Raw genomic sequence first — 27,342 nt, 5'->3', positions numbered from 1 at the left:
TATCGCACAGACTTGGGTCTGACCCAGCTCCAATGCTAACTCTGCCCATTTCCTCATTTGTGTGGGTATAAGAACGATGGTCTTGCCCTCATCTAGCAGTAACAGGGCGCCAGGTACACAGCGGATGCTCAGAAACCTCTCAGTAACCAGAGTGTCCAGCGTCCCCTGCTCCCGTCGGAATCGGCTCTCAGGTGCTTCCTTGCCACGCCCACTTCTGATTTTATCCTGCCTGACAAGCTAAGGGTCACTAGCATGTGCGTGGCCTGTACAGACTTACAGAGCCCTTTCTCCAGGTGCCACCTGGATCCCTCCCCATGACAGCTCTGTGTTAGGGATCATTATTTCCACTTCAGAAGAAACAAGCCCCGGAGAGGTCAGGCAATCTCCCAGAAGTGGTAAAGCCAGGATTCGAACTCAGACCCCAACACCTTTCACAACCCTGTTCTCTCCCTCGTATGTGCATCATACATTACACAGAGCACTTTCACCTGTGTCGTAGTAGTTTCTAAACATAGATTTCCATGCTATTTCCCCCACCCATCTAAAAGCACCTATGAAGAAGTTTCCACTGTATCAGTCTCTGCAGAGAAGTGCACAGCTGTCTGGTGTTTGTGCCTTTGCCCTGCTTAGCGGGGAGGGATGAGCTCCAGTACGACGCATCCTCTTCCAGTCTCTAGTGCATTCCGTACTACACATGCCCAAGCTACCCCGATGCCATTATAATGAGCACATCTAATAGCTAGAATTTATTGAACACGACTGCCCCTAACCTTACTGACCTCATGCAATGAGACCCTACGGTAAACATTTAGGAAAGTTCTGACACATATTCAATATCCATTGTTGCTGCCATTATTACTATTAACTATCCATATAGCCTGTGCCATAGGCATTATTTTCCTCATTATACTGATAAGGACTCTGAGAAGTTAAGTGACTAGTCCAAGATCACATTGCTAGTTTGGGGAGAGCTAGGAAAATACCAATAAAGAAAAGTCACATCTATATCCTATTAGCGAGCGTATAGTATTTCACATTATAAAGGATTATTTTATTTACTAGAATAAAATTCCTCAGAGGCAGCCGCCTCCCTTCTTACGCCCCCAAAGGGCACTGGTCACCTCCACTTACACTGAATATCCTTAAGTAAAGGACCCTGAGCTTTTGCTTACAGACCAGTGGTTTAATGGTCTAGTGGGTAACCCATTAGAGAAATGAGAGGCCAATGTTTTCCAACCAATGCCTAAAAGCCAATAACCAGAAATTAAGAAAAAATAATGATCACCAAGATTTATTGACTATATATATATATATATATATATATATATACACACACATATATATATACATATATATATGTGTGTGTGTGTGTGTGTGTGTATATATATATATATATATCGGTATATATATATATATTGAGTGGCCAGATTATTATGATCTCTGAATGCATAATAATCTGGCCACTCGGTGTAGACTGATCACAGAGTTGGGATTTTAAAATAAGGTTTTTCCATGTATAAGAATTGCATTGTAGGTAGTTAGAAAGAAGCAGAGGCTGGGGGCCACTATCTCCTGGTCCCTTGACATATCCAGATTTGCAAGCTTTCCCTTATACATAAGTACACTGAGTGGCCAGATTATTATGCGTTCAGAGATCATAATAATCTGGCCACTCAGTGTATATCCTATATAATAAAGATGTAATATGCTAATGGTCGTTATGCTGTGAAGCGTAATGACCGACCGCGTAACGACCGGATCATGGATCAGCAGGAGGGTGGGGCAGCGAGCTACAAGCTACAAGTGGGCGGCGGAGAGCTACAGGAGGGGGCAGGGCAGCAAGCTATGGGGAGGGCGGGGGGAAGGGGCGGCGGTGGAGGGAGCTACAGGAGGGTGGGGCAGCGGGCGGAGTGCTACAGCAGGGCGGCAGCAAGCTACTGGCACAAGGATTCGTGCGCAGGGCTACTAGTATACACACACACACACACACACACACATATATAATATATTATATATATATATATATATATATATATATATATATACACACACACACACATATAATCCTTATGGCAACCCTGCAAGGTAGATATCATCTCCTTACAAAACAGAAGAGGTGAGGTTAAAACCAGAGCACAGGGGGGGCGAGGTTTGGAACCCAGGTGCTTGCCATTTCCAATGTTCCAAGCTGACTTCACAGGCATCACAGAGAGGAAAGTGCAAATCAGCAGGAAGATCAAAGGCGGTTTGTCAGATTGCACACCAGGCACCTTGGAGACTCAGCTACTGAATGAGATAAAAACTATGTAACATGAAAGATGGCTTGAGATACAAGATAAGAGAAACAAACTGAGAGCAGGTGACCTGCCCCCGACTTCCCCACGGCAACCCTGGACCACATCTAACATCACTGCCCACATCTAACATCACTGCCCCGACTCGACTCAAATTATCCAGAAGCTGAATCTCTGGTCGCCTTGAGTGAGAAAGGCGACCGGTCCTAGGTCTGTCCTTTGAAGCAGGAGAAAGCAATCTGCTTTTGAGACAGCCCTGCGCAGCTGTAGTCAGCAGCACATCCCTTACGAATTCTCCCTCCCTCGGCCTGAGTGTTCCGCCCTCAAACACTGGTCGCCTCCACTGTACACTTAATATCTTTAAATAAATGAGAATAATGATGATCTACATCAAAGAATTAATGAGCTTTATTATAGAACAAAATAGAGAAACAGAGATAAAAGTCCTCGAATGGTAAAAATATCAGTTTGAATTCTGGGTCAAGTGACAGGCAGGTCAGAGACACTCCATCCCCCGCCGAAAAGACGTTTTCCCATCCCCGCAACAACACCGGTGCCGGGCGTGCCCGAGGCTCAGCACATCCATCTGCCTTCTTTGAAGTGGGAGGTCCAAGTTCAGCACGAGCCGCGACCCCGGAACCCCACTGGCTTCCTGCCACCGGCGCTATGGGTCTCATCCGGACGGCGCCGTGGCCCGCAAATCACACGCCGCACAAGGAAAACGAGAAGGCTTTATGAAAAAATCCAAAGTTTATTGCAAATTGTATTTTGCTTCCCTTCGCTCTTCATTTTTACAGGATTTATTGATATCCATGATCTTCTCACAGATGTACTTGTTGACTTTGGAGAGTCTCTGTGCAATTTCTGTTTCGTCCACAGTCTCTTGTGCTATTCTGTCGTATAAACACTCTGGACAGGGGAAAGAAACAGGAAGGCCGAGGATTAATGGTGAACTCGAGGCAAATCTTTGGAGGGGGGAGGGGGAGATGTGATTCTTGACATTTCCCAAATACCAACTCACTTACCTGGCATAGCAATATTTTCAAATTTTCATACAAAACCCATATACCGTAAATGTACCCTTTAAAAATAACGATAAAACACCTGTGTGCCTGCTCCCCAGCTTCCCTCTGAAGCCCCCAGTGCCCTCTCCCTCCCTGCCCTCTCCCGTCCTCACTAGAGGTAACCAGTCTCCTGCTTTTCCTTTCCTTGTAGTGTTAACACACACGCACACATCCTTAAATAAGGTATTGGTTCCTTTCCCCAGTTTTTTTTTTTTTTTACTTATTATAAGTGTGCCCATACTCTCTAGAGTCTGACTTCCTTTTCCCCTCAATATTAAAGATTTGAAATTGACCCGCGTTCAAGTGTGAGCTGCAGGTCATCCGTTTCCCTTGGAGAGCGGTGCCCTACTGCGTGATATTCCACAGCCTGCGCTGCAGTTCACGGCCCTGGGTACCTGGGCGGTTTCCAGGGTTTTGCGATTGCAAACTCCCCGGCGCTGTCTTGGGCACCTGTGCTGGAGGTCCTCCAGGACGGCCCGGGAGAGGGGCTGCCGTGCCAGGGTGTGTGCACAGCCAGCTCCACTAGGCGATGCCCAGCCAACTGTGTTCCCAAGCCGTCCTGCTGACGGGCACTCCCAGCAGTGCGTGCGGGGACTGGTGGCCCCACGCTTTCCCCTGGACGTGGTCAGTTGTTAAGGTTTTCATAACATGGCGGGTGGGAAGTGGTGTCCCACTGTGTGATTGACAATGAGGCTGAGCACAGCCACTTTCTGAGTCTGCCATTTGCTGAGATGAAGGAAGGGCCGGACTTCCAGCCTGGGGACCTGGTGCCAATCATTAGCCAGATCCTCCTCTCCCAAACAAGGGCAATAAACCAAGGGTCTCTTTTTAAGGCTGCCTTGAGGCATCTGAGATAAACTTCTTGCAAGCCTTCTTCAAACTATAAGGAACACTACACCGATGTGGGGTTGTTACAATTATTTTATGAATATACGACTGTTCATTCCCAGCACCTAGCATACTGCTCGGCACAGGCAAGATTAGGTACATATCTGTTAAATTAATGAATTAATGTTTCTCCAGCAAAACCGGAGGGGACATAAAAATTCTGGACATAAGAGGACTGGGGACTGTACCACTAGGATGTCATTGTGGGCTAGACTTTTAACTTCCTTGAGCCTAAGCTTCTCCTCACCTACAGACCAGGAATGACCACACGATCTGAAGGAATGGCCATGGAGGATACACAAGATCTGTGTACAGGTTATCCTTAGAGATGCAGAACATCAAGGCTGGGAGGGATCACAGAGGCTGCCCTGTGCTAACCCTGCACGTACAGGTGAGGGGCCTGAGGCCTGTAGGAAGGCAGGAAGGATGGGCAGAATCCACTGCTGCCCCATTCCCAACCCCTCAGCCCTTCCAGGCATGCGGCCAGCCTGCCTCCTGGTATCATCCTGCTGCAGGAGCACGTGCTGCAGGCATTCTGTCTCTGGGGCGCCCTTCCATCCCCCCGAAGGGCTTTGCACAGAGCAGACTTTCAATACTTTTCATGGACCTCCACTACTTCCGACCACTCCCACACCCGACTAATCTCCACTTCCTCTTGGCTTGGCCTTTCCATCGGGACCGAGACAAGAAGGTAGGGGCCCTGTCTGTCCCCTGTCCTACCTCTGCTCTTATCCACCTGAAGTGCCTCTTCACTCCAGGCTGTCCCACAGATCAGTGTCTTCATTCTTCTCTTCCAAGATTACCCCGACCCTGGCCTCCACCTGCCTAAATCCTACACATTCTTCCCGATTCAGCCTTCTTGGAGCCTACCAGTTTGAGTTAGGAGACTCCACTCTGCCTGCAACCTCTGTGCTCCCACCCTCACCTGGGTCTTCCTCTGTCCAAGCACTGATCACAGTAATAAGACTGCAACCACACTGTCCTCCTACAGAACAGAACACGTGGGCATCCCCTGTCCAGGCCCGGGCAAGAAGGAAGCAGTGACTGTGTTCGCACCTGAAGCAAATGAGGGAGACACCTGCGCTGAGGACGGTTCTGAAGTTCAGGTGTTTGGCTCTCAGCCTAGCTGCTGTGCAACCTCTAGTGGGAACCTCTCTGGCCCATTTCACTACCTAGGAGAGCAGCATGTCAGACCAGATAACCCAGGGACATTCCTCCAGAAGGTCCGAAGGCGGTAAAGAGGCAGAGGAGAGAGGAGCTGAGGAAGGAGAGCAGGTGTGAGGGCCCTCGGAGCCCCCGGGGTGAGCTGCAGAAGATGCAGGAAAAGGAGGTGCAGACGGAGGGAGGCTTCAGAGGGGCCTCCGCAGAATTCCAATCATCAGTGTGCCGGGGGTGAGAGCGCTGAATGGCCCCTCGGGGTGAGGAAAGGCTTTCCTGAGGCTCCAGATATTAATCATCTGCAGTTGCCAGGAGCATCTCCCTCTGTGAGGAAGCCTGTGAGATTATTGCTTAATTAACAAGGTTTATAACGGTGCTAATGTGTCCTATTAAGAAAGTTATAAAAATTAACCAGAACTTAGTGCTGGGCTCCTCGGGAAAACTCCGCCACTCTGCAGAAGGTCACTTGACCTCAATAAGGTTGCACTGTCATTCCGGAGCTTGTCCCGCCCTCCGGCTTTCATCTTTCTAAAGCAGGGTCAACGTCCACGCCATCCCCTGCTATCCAAGAAGAAATGATTCTAAGATTAGAGAAGAGACAATTCTCACCAACCCTGTGAGCGTCAAAGCTTTTGTCATTTTTATACCGCACATGTGGCTGAATGTGATAAAATCATACAAAATAAATACAATCTCAATCCAGCAGACAGCTTGCATGGGGAAAGCCAGTCAAATGCAATCTGGAGAGCTCAAACAATCAGGCCCCAAATGGTGAGTGTGGTGGGATGGGAGCGAGCCCTCAGACCTGCCTGGCTGCAGCTAATCCATCAATCAGCAATGTCTTTAGTAAGACAGGTACTGGGGCAAGGCACACCTGCCAGCTCGGTCTGCTCAGCTCTGGTCTGGCCAGTGAAGGCCTTGGGCGAGTCAATTTCCTTTCACTGGCATGGCAGGCAAGCACTTCTCGGCTCAAAGGGTTGCTGGGCCAGGCTCCCAGGAGGCAAAGACACAGTCAGAAGAGAAGAGAGGGTAGGCACAGGGCACTCTGGACTAAGAGGCTTTCCGAAGGAAGGTTCTCTCAAGCAGACCTGGGTGGTGAGTAGCAGAGAGCCGGGCAGAGATGCATGGGTGTAGGGTGGGGAGTATGACCCGTGTCCCAGGCCCTGGGAAAGCATCTACACATTCCCTAACGTGAGAGAGAATAGGCGGTAGTTCATATGGCAAGAACTTATGAGTTTGAGGGAATACTGCTGAGAAATAAGGCTGCAGCTACAGCCAGCGGCCACATTATGATGGTGCTGGTATGACACATTAAGCAGCTTACCCTTTAATAATGGCTATGACAGGTGATGGTAACAAGATCATATTTTTGTTTCCAAAAGATCACACAGTTACACAATGGAGAGAAGGGTCTGGAAGCTGCTGGAGTAGTGCAGGGAGAAGCGGTGTGACCTGGACAATGAGGGGGCTGTGGGATGGAGAGGACAGGGTAAGAGGTACTGGGGGCGGAACAGAAGGGGAGTGAGGCATGTGGAGGGATCAAGGATGAGGCATCTCAGGGTCCCTGGCTGGTGGTGCCATTCACCAAGACGGGGCACACAGAAGGCAGAGGCTTTGGGGAAAGCCGGAGGAGAGAGCAGTGAGTGGGCAGCTTTGCCAAGGCTACGGGACACCCATGAGGAGACGGCCAGTGGGCACCTGGTTGGGTGGGCCAGGAACTCAGAAGTATGGACTGAGGTTAAATACAGATGTAGGAGTCATCCTTCATTGACTCAACAAATGGTTACTGAACATTTAATAGATGCTAGCCCTCAATACTCTGCCAGAAAGCTTATGTTTTAATGGGTGTGGAGGAGAAGGACAATTTCAAGTAAATAAACCAGTAGGAAATGCTATGCAGGCATTTTAGGGTGATAAGATAGCAAGGAAAGGCTGCACTGGACCAGGCAGCTGGGGAAGGGCTCCCTGAAGGACAATGAGGAGGCAGGACGAGCAGATGGGAGAAGGGCACTGCTGGCAGTGGGATCAGGAAGGCAATGGAAGAAGGCCTGCGTGGTTGGTGCACAGGAGGAAAGGGTAAGTGGTGAGAGATGAGGTTGCAGGGGTCGGCAGGCATCGGCTAGAATGAGGAGCCTGGGGTTTCACCCCAGGACCATGGGCTCACTGAGGGCAGTGGGAACAATGGGCCGTGAGCTGGGCTGAGGAAAGCTTTGTGGACTGAGTGAGAAGAGGGTTGGAGAGAGAGGAGAAGGCAGCAGAGGAGGATGAGAAGCAGACAGGCAGGAGGGGACCTGACTGTGCAGGCCGGGTTTCTCAGTAAAGGAGGCGTGGTCATGTCCCGCAGTGCTGGGAGGAGGTGAAAGATGTGCCCTGGCTTAGTAAGCAGAAGTCACTGGGAGAGTTGGCAAGGGCAGATGAAGTAGAGGGCTGGGTGTGGAGGCCCCATGGCAGGGGAGTCGCAAGTGAACGCAGGCAGTGAGTGTGGGTTACTCTAGCAAGAAACCTGCAAGTGAAAAGGAAGAGAGATGTGGTGGCAGCTGGGTGATGGGGGTGGCCTCTGGGGAGCATTCAGTTTGTTTTGTAAATGAGTGATCAAAGTATATTTAAATGATGCTGGGAAGGAACCAGTAGAACAGGAATGTAATTGGAGGGACAGGTACTCAGGAAGGCAGGTGGGCAAGGGTACAGATGAAAAGAATGCCCAGCCCCAAGTAAGAGAAGGAAACTCTTCTTTCCGGACACGGACAAGAGGCAGGAGAATGGGGGCTCCAGTAGTAAGCCTGCCCGTGTGGCATAGCACGTCGTCTGAATGGGGTTTAAAGCACAGTGAAGATGTCTATTTGGCCCACTGGGGAGGCGGGATAAGGATGTGATCCTGGCTTTACAGATGCAGACACCAAGCATCTACTTGGTACTGAAGCTGCACTAGGCTTGGGGAAGCAAAAGTAAACGCTTCGAACCAGGGCAAGCTCCAAGCTAAGCCAAAGCAGGGCTGGGGCTCAACACCAGGCTTCTGCCCCCTGCCCCCAATTCCTATTTCCCATCAACACTGCACAGGGAGCCAACGGGGGAGGGCCTCACAGCTGAAAAGCACTGAACAACCGTGAACTTCAACACAGAGGCAGCTCACTTGTCAGCAAAGGTTGATAACTTCTCACACCTCAAACATAACTATTTCCAAACTTAATCCTAGACAGTCCTCTTAACTGTCCTAAGAGGCAGGTTTTCAGCTGAGGAAACTGAGGCATGGGGGGAAAGTGATTCACAAGCAATCACACCAGGGTCAGTCAGGTCTCAAGGTTTCACTTGGTCAGCCCTCCTTTCCTGTGCTCCTACTGTGTGCAGGCCCTGTGCTAGGCATGAGGACCCGGAGATGAAGCCAGTATGGTCAGACTAGTGCCCGAGGCAGACACACAGCAGGCAACTTCATACCCCGTGGCCATAGTGGGGCAGCCAGTCATCTGAAGGCACCTGGGACCTGCTGAGTCACATTCCAACATGAATAAGGGAAACAGAGGTTTGCCACCTATCAGGTGGGCCAGGGCTGCCTCCCCTGGAAGGCCTCTATCTTAGGGTGACCTCCCAAATTAAGCTCCACCATTTCAGACAGCGGGCCAACTAAAGGTTACCTCTGATTGTCTAAGTAGAAGTGGCTGCCTAAATCAATTAATCGTGAGTCAGCCAGGCAAGGCGGGCAGTGTGCTATACAGTGCAAGCCCCAGGCAAGGGTCTAGGGGAGTGGGTTAGAATCCAAGAGCTGAAACGTTATGGCTGTGACCTCCGGCTGGTCACCCATGTCTGTGTCATTCCTCCTGACCTCCAAAATACACCCACATCTGGCCATTCTTCTCCTCTCAGTGCTAACCTGACTCCATGCTACCATCACCTCTCCCGAGACCACTGCACCAGCCTCCTAACCAATGTCCCATTGGTTACTCCACATGTGAGGCCCTCGCTGCCTTCCTCCTGTAAGTGGGTAAGTCCAGCCTGCTCACCGTGGTCTTCACGGCCTCAAGACTGGCTCTGGCCCACCTTCCTGACCTCCCTCTCCCCTCACTCACGATTCCGTAACTGCCGAGGCTTCTTCACCCCTTCAGCGTGCTGGCCCTTGAGCCTGCTCTTTATTCTGCCTGTTTAGCACCCCTCAGACCTTTGCCGGGCTGCCCCCCTGCACATCCTGTTCCCAGCTCACATTCGCCTCCTCAAACAGGCCTCCAGCCGCACAGCCCTCTCCTTCCCACCATGTCACCTGCCTCATCACGCTTCACGGCCTCATCAGCACCTGAAATTACCTGACCTGTTCACAGACACAGCTGCCAGCGGCCCCAACCTGCCACGGGGCCTGCTCAGTGTGGACGTGGGGGTTGATTGGGTGCTACTTTCTTCAACAAGCCCGGAGCCGGGCACTCAGAGACCAGGCGTTAGAAACGCAGCTTCTGAGCCAGCCTCCCGCCTGGACTCCTGGCCCCACCCGGCCAGCTCTGTGATCTGAACAAGTTACTTAGCAGCTGCGCCTCAGCGTCCTCAGCTGTGAAACGGGTAATGAGAGGAGCCAACAGTAGGAGTGTTAGGAGAATTAAATGAGTTAGTGCCCGTGAAAGTATTTTTAAAAAATAGGACTGTTAAGAAACCCCCAGAACCTGAAACAGTAGGTGCTCAGATAATCAGCAGCCACTAGAGTACTCTGCCGCCTGCACTCCCCGCTGGGAGACTCGCTGGTCTCTGTGAGTTGTGTTATCTGTGCAGTAACTGGCCGTTCTTGTGTTCATCTTCCCTGAGAGACTGTGAGTCCTTACAGATGAGACTGTGCTTATCCCTCCTTGTGTCCTCAATGCCCAGCAGAGGGCTGGCCGGGAATAGGAGCTTAGTGACCGGATGGAGAGAGGGCAGGAGAGGCCAGGAAAGAAGGAAGATGGGGGGAGGGAGGGAGGAGAGGAAGAAAGGGAGGGAGGGAAATCAGAGCGTCCAGGGTACAGCTGTATTTTTAGGGAGACCAATGACACCCTGTCTCTTTGCTGGCCCCAACCCTCCCCAAACACCAGAAAGAAGCTGGAACCAGTGCCCCTCACGGGTCTGCACGTCATTAACTGCTCTGGGCACAATGCAGGGCTGCAGAGACTGTGCCCAGCCTTGACCTCTGCTCTGCACACAGCAGCGCTCCCTTTCCATCTCCCTTCCTTTGTTCCAGATGCTTCTGCTTCCAGAAGTATCTCTCTTGACACATTTGCATCTCCATGTCCCTTCAGGGCCCAATGCAGTGACCCTTCCCCAGAAATCCTTCCCTGACTTCCGGCCGTGCCTCCTCCCCGCAAGAACGAACTCCCCGACACATGGCCTGCCCCTCTCCCATGCCTGCCCATGCACTGCACCGTGTCCACGGGCCATTGCTGTGAACGGGAGCTCTTCTGGGACTAGGTGCACGTCCGCTCCTGGAGCCCAGCCTGGGCCTGGCATGGGAGCCCCAGTGTGTGCTGAGCTGAGCCGTGCTTGGTCTACCGTAGCAGAGGACAGGACAGTGCCTGCCCCCGCCGGCCCCCCAGCATTTCTCTGCAGCGACCTACCTCGGACGATGCTTAGTTTGTGAGGAGAGAGGGGCGGCTTAGGGACGGCATCTTTCTTTTTTTTTGTGGCAACTCCTGTGACGCTTCTGTTCTTCAGAACATCTGTTCCCCAAATCATGACTGCCAAGTTCTTCGTGTACTTGGAGTCTCCCTGGGTTACTTGTAGCTGGTGCCATTTCTCCTCGTCAACCCAGATCCCGCTTCCCAGATGGACCTGGAAGGGACAGGAACGCAAGCACCTGCTCAGTCGGACAGCATGGCAGCTGGAAGCTTCCTTGTCCTTTAAGAGACATTCCTGCACAACGCTAAGGGGCTCGTTCCGTAAATGCTACGTTAGCTTTCTTTAAGGGAAATGTGGTCCTTGCTTCCTGGATGCCAGGCCTTCCTCCTGCACTTCACATCCACTATCTCAGTTCTTCTTGGCACCCCTGGGAGGAAGTGCTGGGCCACTATTTTCATTGCAGATGGAAAAACCAGGTTAAGGAAGGGGAAGCAATGGGCCCAAAGTCTCTCAACTAGGCAGGTGCAGACCTGGAGTTCTCATCCAGATCACGTGAGCACAGGCCGCTCAGAGCCTGACCAGGCTTCAGGCCCACACCTGGGCAAGTCCTTTCTCTGCGACACGTTAGAGAGACCCCTCTCCTTCTAAGGTAAACACCCCGGGACGCACATCCTCCTAGCACAGAGGCTCTCTACATGGTCGCACATGGGCCGCCTGGAGAGCTATAAAAAAGGCCGGTATCAAGGCACCACGTTCAGAGATTCTGAGTTATCACATCTGGGAGGGGCCTAGGTACCAGGATGGCTGAAGGCTCCCCAGGTGACCCAGTGTACAGCTGGGTGGGGGCAGCACCCAGGCTCTGCCACTGACTAGACAGTGTGTCTGTGCAGGTCCTTCCCCGTCTCTGGCTCCAGTTTCCCTGAACTCGAACTGGAAGAGTTGGATTCATCTATTTTTTAAAATATATTTTTAAAAATTTTAATTATTTCAGAGAGAAAGTGACAGGGAGAGAGATAGAAACATCAATGATGAGAGAGAATCATTGATTGGCTGCCTCCTGGGGATGGAGCCTGCAACTTGGGCATGTGCCCTTGACCGGAATCGAGCCTGGGACCCTTCAGTCCGCAGGCTGATGCTCTATCCACTGAGCCAAACCAGCTAGGGCTGGATTCATCTTTGCGCTCCTCTGGCTCAGAACACCTAGGCTTTTACATTAGACACCACCCCGGAGTCCGATTCTGATGGCACAGAGCACAGAACGCAATTGCACGCTCCCTGTACAGGAGCGCTCGGAGAGTTTCAGCACAGTCAGTGAGCTGCAAGCTTGGAAACTTTTTCTCCTTCCTGGCTCTTTTAACAACTCAGAAAACATTTGTTAACATTAACCATCAAAAAATAGAGTTTGACTCCGACGTGGCCATTTATGTCGTGTTTCTGCTGAGTCTGTGGAGGGTGAAGAGGCCTCTGTGGGGAGGGAGGGAGACAGCCGCTAATAAGCCAAACTCTCTAAGGGGAATGAAAAGGCTCTGCCAAAGGTCCCTGTCTCCAGAAAGACCTGCAGGTCGCCACCACGGCATGGTCAGGAGATGTCTCGGGAGAAGTCCTGGTCTGACAGACGGCACACACACCCACTGGTCAAAGATGATTCAAGGTCTTTCTGCTGAGGCTTGGCTTGGAAAGGAAGGTGAGCACTGCACAGTGGCAGACGGGTCAGCCCACAGCACTCCTCCTCCACCAATTACCGAGGTTTTACCACCACTGAGAAAAAGCAACGCAGCCCACCCATGGCTGTCAGTAAGCAAATAGTCAGCCACAGCTGACGTCACTTCCTTTTGCTCAAAAAGATCCTCCAGACCTCTGCAGGCCTGACTTCAGAGAACCAGATCCACCTGCCTCCCTGGGCTATAAACTTCAGTGCCGCCCATCTGTTCACAGGGCTCAAGGAGGTAAGCGAGCCTGGAGTGCGTGTGCTGCCTGGGGCTGGCCGGGCAACACTAGCCCAAGGTCAAGTCTGAACTGTTCTCTGCAGTCTGCACCGCGGGCAGGCAGTCTGTGCCAGGGCAGGCATACTGGGGACACGTGCCCCGCTGCTCCCTGCTGGACCCCAGTCACCTCCCCCGATGACACTCCAGAGCTACCCACACAAGCTTCCAGAGATTGGGGAAAAACAAGGAATTTGGACAAATTCAGAATTGGAAAACCACAGAGACGGAAGATCACTTCAGTTTTCACAGGTCTCTGCTCTTTTCTATCCCGGGCCCTGCTTATGGTTAAAAGAGGGATGACAGTCATTTTAGCCAAAGTTCTACCACAGAAGGGGGCACAGCTATTTTTGAGCACCTATAATGAACTAGGTATTGTACCTTCAATTTATTTATCCTCATACTGACCTTAAGCAGGGGTCCTTAAACTTTTTAAACAGGGGGCCAGTTCACTGTCCCTCAGACCGTTGGAGGGCCAGACTATAGTTTAAAAAAAAAACTATGAACAAATTCCTATGCACACTGCACATATCTTATTTTGAAGTAAAAAAAAACAACACAACAAAAACACCCGCATGTGGCCCGCGGGCCGTAGTTTGAGGACGCCTGCCTTAAGGGATGAGAACAGGTAGAAATTATTCCCATTTCACAAACATGAAGAGAGACACAGGAGACTAAATTGCTTTTCCCTAAGACATATTATCAATAACATTTAGAATAAAGATTCAAACCCAAATCTGTATGACCCCGAAGCCACCTTCCTGCTGCCGCCAGTGTCATAGTGGAAGCAGCAGGTCCATCAACGTTCACTTAGTCGTCCTTCCTCCGCGCCTGCCGGTCCGTCCCTGGCAGCCCCACTGCACGCAGGGAACCCGGGAAAAGCCGCAGGCTGGCCTGCCGGCCTCCAGTCCCTGCTGCCTCCACCCACCCTGTAACCTGCCAGACTGACTTCCCTAAAACACGGCTTTCCTTCTTTGACTAGATGAATTCCACAGTCTCTCTCGAAGTCTGTGAAAGACATGGTTGATGTCAACCCCCTGGAGTCTCGGATGGCTCCCCGTTCGTTGTCCCATCCACTCTGACCTCCTCTGCCGGCTCCGAAGGCCTCTAGGACCCTGTTTCCTAGCGTTTCCCTGCTCTGGCCATCACTCTCGGAACCTCCCGAGCACTTCATTTCCTCCTGCTGCCATTGTGCACCCTGAGAGCAGGGGCCTGGAGCCTCGGTCCAGGTGTCCGGGTGTGGATCCTGGCTCTTCTACCTAACAGCTGAGTATCCTGGGCAAATCACTTGACCTCTCTGAGCCTCCCTTTTCTCAGCTGTACAACAGGCAGACCACCACCTAGTCCGCAGGGTGTTTTGAGAATTAAATGTGTAAAAATAAGTTAAAAAAAACAACCTTCAGGACAGCACACAGCCAGTAACTTACTTCCTTCGCCTTCTTCCCCCACCCATGTCTTCACTCACGCCTTCCCCTGTCCAGGAATGAATGAAGGGATTGTCTTCTTAAACCTGCTAATCTTTCAAGCCCCAGTCCAAATACAGAAAACACTTCTAACTACTCTGGGGCTAAGTTCTACCCCAGAGCTAGGTTCTACTCCCTCTGGATTTCTAGCCTCGCGAGAGCCCTCACCACCTGATTCAGCCCTTCACAGTGCATATCTGGGGAGGGGCCGAGGCTCTGCATCTTCGTCCCCTGCAGCGTGATCAGGACTAGTCCGAACACAAAGTAAGAAAATGAGGGCATGTTTAATACGTTTTCGGGGCACTGGCTTTCAGTTCTGATGAGTTGCTGTGTCTTGGAGAAGGAAATCTTTCCTGTGACATTCACTCATACAAGGCCAACCTCATGGCACAGAAAGAAACGTAAGTAAGACCATCACAGGTATCTGCTGGGCATCTGGAACAAGGGCTCTGAGGTCATCGAAGCTCAGGGTCACCTAGAGCAACGCCCCACTTTCAGGGATGCAGCAGAATAGACTGGAAGGAGCACTGGCCTGGAACCAGGAGACCTGGCTTCTTGCCTCTAACCTGTTGTACTATTGTAGATGGGTCTCTTGGTGTATTTCCCAGTATCATGTACACATTAGACTGTTTAAATGTGAATGGTCTTTGTGGCTTTATGATTCGATGAGTTTTTGAAATAAAATATTTAGACAAAAAAAAGCAATGCACTTTATCGAAATCAGACAGTAACTTTTGTGGCAAGCACCATTCACATAAGCCACAGTTCGCTATTGGTCAAGGGAGGCTGTTAAAAACATGACATCTGGTAGGATGGGACTTGATAAAAAAAATGTCTTTGTGGACTGTTTTGTAGGACAACAGTAGTTTCCTACTAGGAAACAGATCCCATTTTAATGCTCTAGGCTTTGCAGAGATTAAGGCCTTTGTTCGGCAGGGGAAAGAAGGAGGGATCAGAAATGACAGCCCAGCCAAGAACAATGAGGACTACTTCTGGAATGTGGGTGCTGCTCTGGGGAGCTGCCACCCATTTCCAGTATGTCGCTTCTTTCTCTCCCTTCTTCCATTTCTCTGCCTGACCACAGACTAGTTGCAAACACAAGCCAGGTTAGTTAACACGTTGGCGCCAACCAAAGAAAAAACAAAATCGGCATTTTCAAGAAAGGTTGTGCAAGTCACGTGTGAAAAAATTAAGTGAGATTTAAGAGACCCATTTTTTGGAGGAAAAGTGATAACTTTGCAAAAGAAGCCCCAGTCATCCTCAGAAACTGTCCATCAGCTTTCAAAGCAAGACACACAGGATCTCTCTTGGAAGCTACTTTAAGAAAAAGTCCCTAGTCGTTCCACAATGTGATCATGACTGAAAGGAAGTCAGGAAAGAAAGAAGTCCTTTCTTTCCTTTACTTCAATTGGGAAGGGCTCACCAAGCTCAGAGATACTGTCTGAGTCACCAAAGTCCCAGGGAGTATGGACCACATCCACCTTCCCAGACAGGGAAGCTGAGGCCTAGAGAGGGAAGGACCTGCCTGGGTCACACAGGTAGGGCAGAGAGCGAGCTAGGCTTAGAAGTCAGGCTCCGGGCTTCCAGCTGCCCCTGCTGCTGGCTGAAACAAGGAGATGCAGAATGGGCCGATGGCCTGGCCCGTCAACTCTGCTTCTGCGGGGAGGAAGCGCCCAGTGGGATGGCACCACATCCAAGAGAGCTCTAAAGACCACAGCTTCCTTTCCTCAGCTTGACTGTATTTGCCTTGGCTCAGTCTGGCCAGCTGCAGGGATACCTCTGGACAAACCCAAATGCAACCTTTTCTTTCTCATCAGCCCACGGGGGAACAGAGCTGGGTAAACAGAGACCTTTGAAGCCCGAGGCAAGGAAAACCTACACAGATGCTCCTCTGGGAAGAAGGGAGGGGATGTCTGCAACACACGCGATGGTGGCAGAGAAGACAGCACTGGAACGGAGGCATTTGGCCGGTGCCTGGATAAGGGGCTCCGCTGTACCTCTTCCAAGGTGAGTTCACTTGGGTGTTAGGCCAGCTTTCTTCCTGCCCTGCTGCCATATCTCCCTGTGACTGACTGAACGACTTTCGAAGGCTATTCCATGGCTTTTAATTACTAACAGTGTTTAGGTTTTTTTTCATGATCCCTCCCCCCTGCCCCTCCCCACAAGGGTCTAACAGAAAAGCTGAGGAGTCATTTGTGGGCTGACCACCACTCAATGTTCAGCTTGCAAGCGGCGCAGGGACGAGAATCAAGTCTCAGTCACCTCTGTGTCCCTGACACCCAGGTCAATGGATACATATTGACTCATGACCTATCTCAACCAGTTCACTTCTTGTTCACCTTAGAAATTTATGCATCTGGTTTCGTGGAAGGGTAGGGCAGTTTTTCAAACTATCATTTAAAAAATCTTTCTCACTAATAAGCTATTTTAAAATGTCAGTTTAGTTTTAGCTGTTTTGGCTCAATATTTAAAAAACAACAACAAACCAAACCAAACCAAATGATGAGAAAAAGAAAAAAGTCCCAGTGAAGGTCCACTTGTGATAACACACTGATTCCGGAAAGCGTCCCTTAGGGACAGGCCGGGAGGCCACCTGGCCGCACTCCGGAGGCCCCTCACCCGCTCCATCTTTACTCTGACTGACAGACACTCGCAGGGAAGCGGTATTGAGCTTGGCACACTACCTTGCCATTGTCTAGGATATACTTGTCCATGACAGGTGCAGGAGCGGGGTAATAGGACGACGTATTTGCTTCCTCACTGAAAGTGCTCCGTAACTCCGGCTCGGGCTCGAGACATTCTGACTTTACTTTTTCCAAGTCAATGGCAGGACCTAGGCAGTTAAGAAAAGAGATCTGTCTAGAACTCCAAGGAAAATAAAATGCAAATATTTTTAACTATGCATCTATCAGTACATAGTGGCACAAAATATATCTCTATATATATGGCTTGTTTTTGTCCATCGAACTACACTTAAACCCAGGCTTAAAACTAATATGAGGTATGAATGTCACAAGCAAAAAGCTGGAAAACTGGAAGACGAGAATGGACTAGACTCTAAGTATGAATGAGAAGCACTCCTCCTGGTGTCTCTACTGGACATGCAGGGGACTCGGTTTCCTGCACAGGAAAGAGGGCCTTCTAAGACTGTGTGGAGAGGGGTGCATCTACTGCAATATGAAGATTGTGTATTTGCCCAAACCCCCATTTCTCCAGCCTACAGTGGAATGGACCACAGCAGACGAACAGAGGTTAAGGGAAAAGCAGAAATGCAAAGGCCTCCCCCTCCCCAAGACCTAGTATCTAAACAGGAGCATTTCAACCAAGAAATTAAAACACAATACAGATTAGGCCCCTGATTGCCTGATCCAGTAGCTACCCTGATTTTTATTTTAATGCAATCAACACAAATTATGTGCAGATTAACAGGGAAAGAAAGCTAGATAAATGGTGGCGGTTTCTATGGGGGATATGCTTTACTCCATTAGCTTGTAAAAATGATGGACTGCTTTTTAAATCACCTATTGTGTCTTGATTACCAAAGGGCAGAGAAACAGGATGAAAACGAGTAAATAAGGCTGAATGATTTGGTTAATTTGCAGGAGAGCAACTCCGAGGGCCAATGGAGAGTTGAGCAACCTGGAAATTCACCCCAGACAGACATTTCAGGAGTTGACTGGGATCAGATTTAGCTGTTGCCACAGCAGGTCCCCCCGGCTGTGCATATAACTGTAGTAACAGATGAATTTCATGAGAGAAACTTCTCTGACCCTAACCATGTGGACAACCTGGTACAGAGCTCTTTACATACTAAAGACCTGACCACCAATCTGGTTGTGATTCTACGTTCAATCGCCACATTCTAGACTTTCGCTGGTGGTAGGGATGGTATTGGTAATTTTATTATGAAAATTCCTCATGACAGGCCTTCCCACAACAAGAATATCATTCCTGAGTTGCTGGCAGCTGCCATCTGCATGACAGAGTCTCTGCAGTCTCCACGATTTAAGCTGAATGCAAGATGGCTGGGAGCAGAGAGGCTTGGCTCTTCCTGCAGAGAAAGTGCAGAGCCCACTCCTGGCTCTGTGGTGCTTGACTTGTGCATCCCCAGGTGAGTGGCTGGCAGCTTCAGAAGCTGGCAGAGTGGAGGACTGACGACATCTAATTGTTCTGACAGCATCTCCCAGTGGTGCGCTACCGAATCAAGGGCTGGGCCTCGGTCGGACTCTTGCCTCTGTCCCTAGCACCTGGCACCAAGTAGGTGCTCTCTGAATGTTAGCTAAATGAATAAAAGAATGACAACAATGAACGAACAGTTCCAAAGTTTCAGAAACAGATGCCAAAGCTTTTCCTCTGTGTGAGATCTCAGGGTGAATTTCGGAGATGCAAACAAACTTCGGTGAAGTGTCTGATCTTCCTTAGAGCAGGAAGAAGTATTTCCATTTCCCCTAAATGGCATGGCTGACCGGGCACCAGAGGTTCCCTCCAGCTCTGACATTTCAGTGACAGGCAGAAGACATGGGCCAAGAGGAGGTCCATGCAGCCAGCGCCCAAGGTCATCTGTGGTAAGACTGCATCCTTCCTCTAAGTTTCCATCTCCTTCAATGAGAGGAAGGTGTGGGACAGGAGAATGCATCCAGTTCAGTTCTGACTCTGTCTGGTTCTCTCCATCCATCCCCCAATGGCTGCCAAAGGGATCTCCACAGGACTATGTCCCCCATTGCTCAGGCTCCCCATTACCCTCCAAGTGAAGTCACACCCCAAACCCTCCTTAAGGCCCAGAACCAGCCTCCTCTCCACCTCAGGTGCTCATGTCTTGCTCTTCCCCATACCTCTGCTCAGGTCCCTCATATGCAGTGCTGTCCGGGCCTCTGGGTTTGAAGGCCACCTCATCTGCCTGCCAGGCCCCTGGTCCGACTTCAGAGTGAAGCGTAGGTGTCTCCTTTGTGAGGCCTTGCTCTGATCACTACCAGGTAGGCGGTTTCTACATTACAAATACTTCCAGCAAATTATGTCTGCAGCCAACCGCTGTCCACATCAGCCTGTGAAGCTCTTCAACAGCAAATATTTGTCTGCAATCGTGGCACCGAGGACAGTGCCCAGCACATTGCAGGCTCTCAGTAAATTCATGACATGAGAGAGGGGAACGAGGAATGGGGGAGGAAGGAACTTAATTAAATGGGCTGGAGCAAAGATTCTGAAATACAGCCTGCAGCTGAGGTGAGGCGCATGGGGGTGGAGGCAGGGGCGGATGGGAAGCTGTCCTCAAATGTCTGAAATCTTTCTTGCGTTTGAAACATCCATAGGCCTTTTCAGGAAGTAGAAACCAGGGTTGTTCAACAGAAATTGGAACCATCTGGCCAGGAGAAGGGACCATTCAGATGGCGATGGAGGGATAGGTAAGGGACATCAGAGGCGCACAGTCAGCCTCCACTCCCAGTGGGCTGGCCCACCCTCCCCACACACGCACCTTCCTTCCTGCTCCCAGTCTCTGCTTGTGCATCTGTCCTCTGTCTAGGTCATTCTACCCCCAGTAAAGTCCACCTCTCCAAGCTCCACCAGGGACTCAAGGCCGGACTGCAATGCCACCTCTCCCATGAGGCTGCCCGTCCCTTCAGAGAGAGCTAAGTCAGTCTCTCCACCCCTCGGCTTGGAATTTGGGGTCAGAGAGACTGCAGCGTAAGTTCTGGATTTGCCACTTCTGTTTAGGCGAGCCGTGAGCTTCCTCAGGCTCCCTGTGGTAATCACCGTTTCTGTGCCTGCCTCCCGCACTAGATGTGAGGCCTGAGGGCGGGCAAGGACCGTCTTTATGTCAGAGTCCAGGGTCAGCACAGCGCCTGGTTCAAATTCTATCCTCAGCAGGTATTTACACATCCATAATCGCCTAACCTCTCAGACCCTGTTGCCTCACCTGACAGGAGGAATGACAACAGCAACTTGGCCAGATGGCAGATTAAATGAATTAACCAAAATATGAAAGGACTACATTGGAATCAGGCACAGAGTGGCTGCTCAATAAATAGTGACTCACCCTCCACCCTCCCACACACACGCGTTACACTCGGGGCTCAATTGGTCCAGTGCTGGACCGCAGCTGCTGTGAGCCAGGGGCCCTGCTGGCCTTCTTTAGCCCCAAGTGCCCTGCACAGGCCCGGCTCAGAGCAGGCCCTTGCCGTCTCCAGCACACCCTCGTTCCCCCACTCACACTGGTCTCCCAGGATGTACTCGGATCGTCTGGCTCTTAAGGAAAACTGATTCCTAACGTCCCAAGTCAGCAATGTGTAACACCCAGGGGCTGCTGGTTGTTAGCCCTGCTCCCCGCACCTGCCTTTCTCTGGTGTCATGCATAGAAGGTACCTGGTGCCTCAGCCCAGCAAGGAGGGCAGACCAGCAAAGGCACTTCTTGGAGGGGTTATGTCAGGAGACTTGGGTGTGAATCCCAGCCACATGACCTTGGACAAGTCACCTCAACTTCTTGTGCCTCACTTTCCTACCTGCAACGTGGGGCTCACCGCTAGCCACCCTGCAGACTGACTACGCCTCTGGGAGCCCAGCACCGGGCAGGCATGGAACGGAGACTCAGAAGGGGCAGATAAGTGAAGGAATCGGGAAAGCGAGTGTTTAGTATTACAGAATCAGAAAGAAAAGGAACAAAAAACGGGGTTTCTTTGGGGAGAGAAGGGAGGGCCTCAGCTTTTCATTTAAGGCAGGGGATCACTTCATTGCAAATTTTAGTCGGCTCTCCTCCCAAACGTTGGCAATTTGCATCTCATTACAACAAACGGTGCAGATTGCTGTTTTGCTTTTAAAAATTTCAGAGGCATTGTTCTCCTTCAAACACATGTGACCAAATTAGCCACAATAACAGGCACTCGTAAGATCTGGTGCAGATATTTTAAGCAACAAAGGAACTTTTTTCACTTGTGGGAAGAATAGAATTTTTTTTTAAGCCTTTTGATCCACTTCAGGTTTATTTTGGGGGAAATACAGCTTCCATGGAATGAAACCTCTCAGCGGGGTGAAGGAAGCTTTTAAAAACATATCAAAGGTAGTACTTGTCCTTTCATTCAGTCATTCCTGAACCCAGTGATCGCACAGTCCCTCACTGCACACCAAGCTCTAGGCCTGCCAGAGGCACTGGGGACCAGAGACAGGTGAGGCACGGCCCAGTGCAGGAGAAGATGAGAACTGAACATACGAAGCACTGTCACATCCACACAGACAGCTGGGGGGCGGGGGGGGGGGCGTTGGTGGGCAAGCACTGGACTGGTGTTAGGAAACACGGTGCAAATCCCAGTTCTGTTACTTCCTCCCCCTCTTTAAGCCGCAGAGGCTTTTCCCATGAAACGGGAATCATGGCACAGAGGGAGGGGCTTGGTAATGCTTGTTGGCACAACAAAAAAATGAAATTATACCTTTCTTTGTCCTTGTTTACCTTAAATTGGATGAATGCTATTCTTTCTGAAAACCTCTCTTAAAAGCTAATGCTCCTGTTACTTCCAAAAGATTCAGAAAGCACCTGTTTCTTCAAAATATATATGTTGGGACACTGGATACCATTTCTGATTTCTGCTGAAATAAAGCCAATAATAGTAGACTTTTTTTTTTAAAGAAGTACTAAGTCCTGCCATTTACACTTCTGGGCGTGAATAGAAAGTTTCTCTGCTCTCAGTGTAATTCTAGCTTCTTCATAAATGCAAAGTGAACCAAGTCAGAACTCTTAAATGCACACAGAACCCCTACTGTGCAGCAGAGGCACAGCGGATGGGGTGGAAAAGGGATTCCACTTTGCGGAAAAGGAGCCGAGCAAAGGACAGCTATGCAACAATGGAGGTACACAGGATCTTGGACAGAGACAGGGAGCTGCCCAGGATCCTCTGTCGGCCCCATCATCCCTCACCTGCCACTCTCACCTGCTGCTGGAGCCACAGATGGGCTTCTTAGCCCCCTATCCTTCCAGGGAGGGTGGGGACAGATCTAGTCTCATTCCTTCAGTGAGAACCTACTAAGTGCCAGTCCTGGGCTAGGCCTTGAATGACAGTCCAGCAGTGGAAAGAGACAGGCAACAGATCATCGCCACCCTGTGTCGCTAATAAGGGTCAGGATGCAGACCTGGGAACAGAAGCGAAGAAGGAGGTACTGCATCCGGAGGAACTAGGGAGTCTTTAGGAGGGTGGCCACAAGGTTTATGCGGGGTCTCGGAGGATGGATGGGCAGGAGCTTGTTGGGCAGAAGGGCTGGAATGGGGTAGTTATCTCCAAATGGTTAGAGCAGGTGGCACAGAATCGAGGCTCACTGACCAACTAGGAAGTGAGCAGTGTGATTGATGATCTGCACAGACATGGGGAGGGAGAGATCGCTGCTAGATCAGTGATCCTGGAAGGCTTCAGGGAAGAGGCGAGCTCTTACTGGAGCTTTGATGGGTGAGTAAGGTCTGGGGATGGTGGAGGGGCGGACAGGCAGGGGGTGGGGTCATAGTAAGCAGCAGCTCCTCAGGACCATCTCCTCCCCCTCTCCGTTTTCTGAGTGCCCTCTTTGAGGGAGGCAAGAGGAGGCTCTGCTGGGCGGAGGCAAGAGAAGCAGTTCTAGTCTGAGGTCCTGGGCTGGGTGGGGTCCCTGCAGCTCATGCAGATGCCCCCACAGGAGGCCAGACCCTCAGAGCAGGGGAAAGGGGTGATAGAGCAGGCCAGGTTCCCAGTCATGGAGGTCAAGGAGGTATTTTCCCGCTTTGAGGAATTACAGATGTCCATTTCATATGACATATATGCTTTCCCCTGAGAGGAGCAGGTGACTGACACTTAACTGAATGTCTTCAGCACTTTATATCAAAGTACCTTTTATCTTTGTAGGACTTTTCACCGCACTGTCCCGTGATTATTTGGCTAGAACTGAAACTCCGAGGACAGCCAGTCTTGTTTATTCTATCCCCAGCACAGTGTCCCGGGCAAACATCAACTCTCATCAAACACGTGCTCAATGAAAGAAGTTAATCCTCACGGCTGTCCCGCAAACCAGATCTGACTGTCTCTGTAGCAGGGGTCCTCAAACTTTTTAAACAGGGGGCCAGTTCACTGTCCCTCAGACCGTTGGAGGGCCGGACTATAGTTTAAAAAAACTATGAACAAATTCCTATGCACACTGCACATACCTTATTTTGAAGTAAAAAAAAAAAAACAAAAACAGTAAAAACACCCGCATGTGGCCCGCGGGCCGTAGTTTGAGGACGCCTGCTGTAGAGGCTCAGTGAGGTAAAGTAATTTGTCTAAAGTCACAGGAGGCACGTGCTCCAATTGAGGGCTGTAGGTTCCATTCCAAAGCCTTGCTCTTCCCACTACCCTACACCTGGGCTAACTGCAGCTTTCAGGTCTCACCGGCTTCCCACATCAGGCCACTCTGTGGGACTTCAGCTCATCTCCGATCCTCCCAGACCTTCCCTGGGGCCCGTGAAGAACTCCCCAATTGTGCAGGGGAGTGGTGAGGAGGAGGGGGCGTTGCTAGGATTCATCGCACCTCTAGGAGCTCCGAGCCTGTCCTCTGCCAGTTGGTGGCCAGAGAAAACTGGGCTGGTTTTTCAACTCTGGTTCTTCTACCTCCCTCCCCACCCAATGATCTGGGCCCAGAGAGCATCCACCAGCAGGGACATGCAGGCAGCACGGGTCTGCCCTGCCAAGCAGCCCTGAAGGCCCTGCACCTGCCCTGAATGCATGGAACAGAACAGGGTGGCATGGATGGGTGGCGGAGGTGCTGTGGTGGGAATAAGTGGGAATAAGACCGACTCCTGAGGGGCGACTGTGAGGCACAGTGGGCATCTGAGGGCAGGAACTGTGGAGAGGCAGAGTTCCAGCATGTGGCTGATGGCTCCCAACCAAATCAGTCCATGACCTTGGCCTTGCTTAACCTACCCTTCAGGCCATGAACCCTTCCAAAGCGGGACCATCTGGGACTCATCTTTGCTCAATGGTTGTTGATTGAGTTGCCTGGTTCAGAGGCAACATTAACTTGGAGGTTGAGCGACCCTACACCAGGTCACTCTGGTGGGGAGAAACCCCCGTGTACCACCTGCAGGAGGGGCTGCAGCCTCGTCTCTCCCTCCTACCTACTCTTCACTGTGCAGTCCATCCAGAAACCACTGGCAGTTCCTGAATAAGCCAGCCTCTCTCACAATCCCAAATCTCTGTTCTGGTTCTCCTGTTGTCTGGGATACCATTAACTTCCTCATTATTTGGATAAATCTGACTAGTTCCTTATTTGGGGGCCTTCTCCAGCCACCTTCAGCACCCTGCCCCTGTCACGTAAGGAGCCTTCCTTAGACCCTTTCCCAATAAGACAGCCCAGCACAGCGAGGCTCCCTGCATTCCCACTGGCTGCTGATGACACTGGGACCCCTGGAGGCAGGAACCAGGCCTTAGCTATTTGATTTCCACAGGGCCTGGAACATTGGAGAGTCCGCTGAATGTTCCTGTACAAAATACTTCCCCACAGTCAGAGGCATCCAAAAGTGGAATGGGCTGCCCTGGAAGGCAGCGAGTGAGCTCCCTGTGTCTAGGGGAATGTTACCAGAGGCTGTGCGATCATGGCTGTGTAGGAGGCTGTGCTGCATGGACTCTGGGACTCCTTACAGGACAAAGGTGCCAGAACTCTAAGAATTACCTCCAACCAAACTCAAAGAGCCACCTGGAACAGCAAGAGAGGGTGTGGCCAGCCTCTGGGTCTTGCTGAATCCCGGCGGCTGGACGAATTCCAGCCATCGATCTTGGCTGAACATTATCGCTGCTTCATTATGACGGACGGGACTGTTCAGATTCCACATGGCATAGGCATGTCCTGTTTCCTCTGTGGTCCTCAGTGTCCCCATCTATAAGATGGGGATGAGAGGTGGGCTTAGGTTCTCTTTAAAGAGACAATTTCTATTAAAAAACTCTAGGAATTTTCTGGTTGGCATCGTGAGGCCATATAACTTGGCAAAGTTAATACTAGGAAAGAATGGTAGGCTCTTAAATTAGGCAGGAAGCATCCCACCCAGTAGCTCAAGAGGCCGGCAGTCCCAGAGCCCAATGCAGCATGTAAAGGCGGTCTAACCATGAGGGCAGGCGGGAGACGGTGCTGTAGAAGCTCGGGGCGGAGTGCTGGTAAGCAGCCGGCCCTGTGCATGGAAAGTGAGACAGACCTCCACCAGAAACCCGGTTCTACTATTTCCTTGTTGTGTGGCCTCAGGCAAGAAATCCCTGAGCTTTATCTCATTATCTATCTACTGCTAGGGTTGTTTCATTTATGAAAAGCACCTCCCCTCAGGCCCTAAGCAGGCGTTCAGAGAGGCCAGCCCTGCCCGCCCACGAGGAGCAGTAGCCCACCTCTCCCACTTCCATTCCTCTGGCTGGCAAATCCAGCAGCAAACAAGCCGGCCACACGGCAACACCCAAACCGAGCACCAGCAGGGAGAAAGCCCAGCAACTCTGCAGGCTCTGGCTGCCCAAGCAGGTAGCAAAGGGACAGCCCGAAGTTGCCCCTCAGCCCCTTTGCCCCAGAACAGTGACTTCTCGGGAGAAAGAGGAAGGAGGGTCCTGGACTGACTACTCTGAAATCAGCTCCTCAAAAAATCTAGGATGAACTGTAGCTAATTCTGATTCAGTCAACAGGGCAATATGTGCTTCAAAGGGGGAGATGACCCATATGTTTAGGAGGAACAATCCCAGTTCTCAGTACTCGGTCTTTTCCTGCCTCGGATCCGGATGCAGGAGGTACAGGGCACCGTGGTTTCTGGCCCTGCCCCACACTTGCTGCAGCGGCTGGCTGGCTGCAGGCCTCCTGGGCCTCCCCTCCACAGTGGGGATATGAAAACCTAGCCTGACCGTATGCCTCGCCCATCCTCTCGCTTCTCTCAGAGCCCAGCCTCTGTGAGTGCCCCTGCTGACTGGTGGGAATGGACTGAAGGCTGGAGATGGAAGAGGGTGCTGGGATCACAGCCTCGGGAGCAGAGCCCTGGCAAAGAGGAGACGGAGGCAGAACTAGTGATGCCTGAACAATGGAGGGGCTCAGAAGGAGAGGTCCAGGACTTGAGTGGGAAGATGGAATTCCACCCAGGAAATGTGAGTGGGGGAGAAATCTATAAACTACAGACCAGTGAGCTTGAAATCAAGACCAGGCATAGCTGTAAAATACGATTTCTGAGAAGGGAAAGTAGCAATCTCCAGGAGACACAGGGCTGGACCCAAGATCAGGATATGCCAGACAACCACACTTGTGCTCTCCCGTAGGACAACGAGTGCTCCTGACGCACCAAGTGTTGCCCACACACTATCTCATGTGCATCCTCAAGTGACTCCACATCACTAATGTTGGACCCACTGAGCACTACGCGCCAGCCCCGAGGCAGAGGTCTTGACACATATTTGCTCATTTAACCCTCCGTAACGGTTGGTACAATCATTTACTCTGCTTTATGGGTGAGGAAACAAAGGCCCAGGAAGTTAAGTAACTTGCCCAAGTAACAAGACTAGCTTGTGGAAAAACCAGGGTTCAGAACCCCAGTATTGCTGAGCTCAGGACCCGGCAGGCATTTGATTACTATGCTGGCTCTCCTGCCTGCACTGGGTAGGCATGAATTCATTCATTTTACAGAGGAGACAGCGGAGGCTGGGGAGGGTTAAACATTTGCTTGAAGTTGCACAGGTACTGAATGAAAGCGCTGAGATTCAAACCAGAGTAATATCTGTTGCCAAAGCACTGGTTGCCGCAAGGACAGGGAAAGCCAGCGGGAGGCATTTGGCTGATATTAGCTGCCTTTTCAAAGACACCGTCAGAGACCCGTGCTTAAAGAATCCAGCTTAGACCGCAAAGGATTTTAAAGATCAAAGCTGGTATTTTTGTGGACCTTGGGCAGAACGCAAGGCATGAGGGAACAGGGATGACGGAAATCCAGCCCTAGAGAGCT

General features: G+C 50.9%; 1 protein-coding gene across 2 annotated transcripts in view; it reads right to left on the bottom strand.

Moving 5' to 3' along the window:
* Positions 1-3,014: 3,014 nt before the first annotated feature.
* BEND5 (BEN domain containing 5) overlaps positions 3,015-27,342 on the bottom strand; it is an 800,567-nt gene continuing 776,239 nt past the window's right edge. For both annotated transcript variants that reach the window (XM_054720869.1, XM_008139334.3), the window contains 3 exons: positions 17,096-17,244; positions 10,966-11,179; positions 3,015-3,203 (listed from right to left, as the gene is read on the bottom strand). In XM_054720869.1, the coding sequence (XP_054576844.1) occupies positions 3,046-3,203; positions 10,966-11,179; positions 17,096-17,244 (521 nt within the window). In that variant the 3' untranslated portion in view covers positions 3,015-3,045. The remainder of the gene's footprint in view (positions 3,204-10,965; positions 11,180-17,095; positions 17,245-27,342) is intronic.

The sequence above is a fragment of the Eptesicus fuscus genome, chromosome 9, assembly GCF_027574615.1.
Source record: "Eptesicus fuscus isolate TK198812 chromosome 9, DD_ASM_mEF_20220401, whole genome shotgun sequence".
Lineage (NCBI taxonomy): Eukaryota > Metazoa > Chordata > Mammalia > Chiroptera > Vespertilionidae > Eptesicus > Eptesicus fuscus.
This window is presented reverse-complemented; position numbering and strand designations above follow the sequence as displayed.